The 2,747-nt window shown below is 36.5% G+C and overlaps 1 protein-coding gene across 1 annotated transcript; it reads left to right on the top strand.

Annotated features, from left to right (window-relative positions):
* Window positions 1-342: 342 nt before the first annotated feature.
* Window positions 343-1,910, top strand: LOC110781831 (alcohol acyltransferase 9-like). Its single transcript, XM_021985875.2, has one exon. The coding sequence runs from the start codon at window positions 356-358 to the stop codon at window positions 1,754-1,756; it is 1,401 nt and encodes a 466-aa protein (XP_021841567.2). The 5' UTR covers window positions 343-355; the 3' UTR covers window positions 1,757-1,910.
* The last annotated feature ends 837 nt before the right edge of the window (window positions 1,911-2,747 follow it).

Below are 2,747 nucleotides of genomic sequence, written 5' to 3' on the forward strand. Positions count from 1 at the left end.
ACAAGTTTTAAAAATCAGTAAAATTAAAGAAATTACATCTAGCTTTATGCTTACGATACTGGAACATGATCAAACGTAAGTGAAAAACATGACTACCAATCTACCATCACCGTTGATCTTGATCTTATACTTGAAAGAGTTTCATCAAATGTAGTTTGTATGCAATTAATACAGTTTATTTCTTTCCCATAATTTTGATTGCATGCATGCAATTAAATTGAGTGCACATTAATTTCAAGATATGAATACACGAAAAGCTAAGAGTTTCAAACAAGACCTTTGACTTGAATTTGGATGTTTCAACTTTGAAGACCTCTCTTCTTATATATTAGCACCCTTGTCCCTTTATTTGCAAATGTGCAAAACACTCTACAAACTAATATCATATCCCCTCTCCGTCCCTAAAATCGCCGCACTTATTTTTAAAAATTTATTTGAAAAGATGGGAAGTAATTTTGTAGAAGTGAAAGAAACCACAGTTATTACCCCAGCAGAGCCTACCCCAAACTGCATTCTTTCTCTCTCAACCCTTGATTCTCAGTTCTTCATACGCTTCCCTATTGAATATTTGTTGATCTACAATCCTGTCCCTGGAATTGATCGCAAGCAATTCAGTACTCGTGTTAAGTCTGCTTTAGGTCAAGCCTTGGTACAATTCTATCCTCTAGCGGGTCGGGTCCAAGAAAGTGGTGAAGGGTCGACCCTTCAGATCGTGTGCCAGGCCCAAGGTGTTGTGTTTGTAGAGGCTGTTTCCGGGTATAAAGGGCCCGACTTTGAGGAAGCCCCACGCTACGTGATGGAGTGGCGAAGCCTCTTATGCCCACACGTGGACGACGTTTTGAAGGGGGACCCACCCCTTGTTGTTCAACTCACGTGGCTTGATGACGGGGCGGTGGCGATTGGGTTTGGGTTTATCCATTGTGTGTGCGACGGGATTGGGAGCGTTGAGTTCATCAACTTGTTCGCTGAGTTAACTCGTGGGGAATCTGTTAGTGGGCCGAAGCCTGTTTGGGATCGTCACTTGCTTAACTCGTCCCCTTCTAGTGAGCCCAAAAAGATTGTTTGTGTTAACTCAATGAGTCATCCCGAATTTAGCCGAGTTCAGGATTGTTGTGAGTTCTTAGCTAGATTCTCTAGTGAGACATTGGTCCCGACTTCAAGGGTCTTTGTTAAGGTTCAGATTGATCAACTCAAACAACAAGCTAACCGACACAATAGGTCAACAAAATATACATCGTTTGAGGTTGTTTCGGCCCATATTTGGAGATGTTGGGCCAAATCGTTAAACATGCCATCAAATCAAGTCCTAAGGCTCTTTTTTAGTGTCAATTTCCGAAACCGGATAGAACCGGGTTTACCCGATGGGTTTTATGGAAATGCGATTGCACTAGCTTGTGCGCAAACCACGGTTGAAGACTTAACCGAGAAGGATTTAGGCTATGCTTCAGATTTAATAAAAAACGCAAAAGAAAGGGTGGATGGTAATTATGTAAAAGAAGTGATCGAGTTGGTGAATGAGAATCGGTTGAGTCCTGACTCAGTAGGGGTGTTGAATTTCACCCAATGGTCAAGGATTGGGCTGGAAAGGGTTGACTTTGGGCTTGGAAAACCGGCCCATGTATTGTGCACTTGTACTGGTAATTGTTGTATGTTATTGCCAGTTCATAATCAAAGCCAGGCAATAAGGGCGATGTTAGCTGTCCCTACCAGTGCAGTTGAGATGTATCATCATTTATTAACAAAACTCATTAATTAGTTGATGAGGTATTGATCTATTAGATGGAGAGCTTGTATTGATAGGTTATGAGTTTGAATCTTTCTCCCTATTTACAACAATTTGTATTAACGTTATGGTGCTCGTGTGTGGGTTTTTTTTTTTTTTTTTTTTTTTTAATATAATTAAAGTTTGGAAATTTTGCATTTTACCACCTGAAAAAAAAAAAACCAATTTTTTTTACCACCTATTATTCTCGAACTATTATTTACCACCTAAAAATATAAATAAAAATTCATTTTCCACCTTTTAACGGCAAGTTAACGGCAATGTTAACGACAACGTTGTGGAGCCCACAAATTAAGTTTCTCTTTACCTAAATTATGTGACTATCTTTTTTACTCATTCTCATTCATTTTTTCACCTTCTTATTTACTATTCTAAAATTCTCACCACCCATTTTTGCACTTCAAATCTCCAAATTAATCAAATTACGAACTTATATTATACAACATGCTTAAAACATTGTGAAATTTTATAAGAGATATGCTATACTAGCCGTTAAAATGGGTTCAATAACAATTTCGTTATATTTACTATTAAAAGGTGGTAAAACGAATATTTTTAACTTTTTTTAGGTGGTAAAATAAAAGTTTGAGATTTTTAGGTGGTAAAACACAAATTTGAATTTTTAAGATGATAAATCACAAAAAATCCTTAAAGTTTTCAAGAACAAACTTTGTCTAGTCATAGTTAGAGCTTTTCTCTCAAAAAGAAGTTAGAGCTTACTCTATGGTAATTAGATTGCTAAATTCAATTAATGCAAGAAAAAATTCTCATCAATAACGAGAAATCTAGTTACAAAAAGACCCATTTTGATTGAAAAATGTCTTTTATGATGAGAAACGCGTATAGTCACGAATAATATTGTATTCTTTTACGACAAGTTTATGAAGGTTAGCGTTATTAGATTTTTTACAACGAAATTTTATCTTGTCAGAAATTAGCTATTAAGGGAGTAATTGGTTGTTTA

The sequence above is a fragment of the Spinacia oleracea genome, chromosome 1, assembly GCF_020520425.1.
Source record: "Spinacia oleracea cultivar Varoflay chromosome 1, BTI_SOV_V1, whole genome shotgun sequence".
Taxonomy (NCBI): domain Eukaryota; kingdom Viridiplantae; phylum Streptophyta; class Magnoliopsida; order Caryophyllales; family Amaranthaceae; genus Spinacia; species Spinacia oleracea.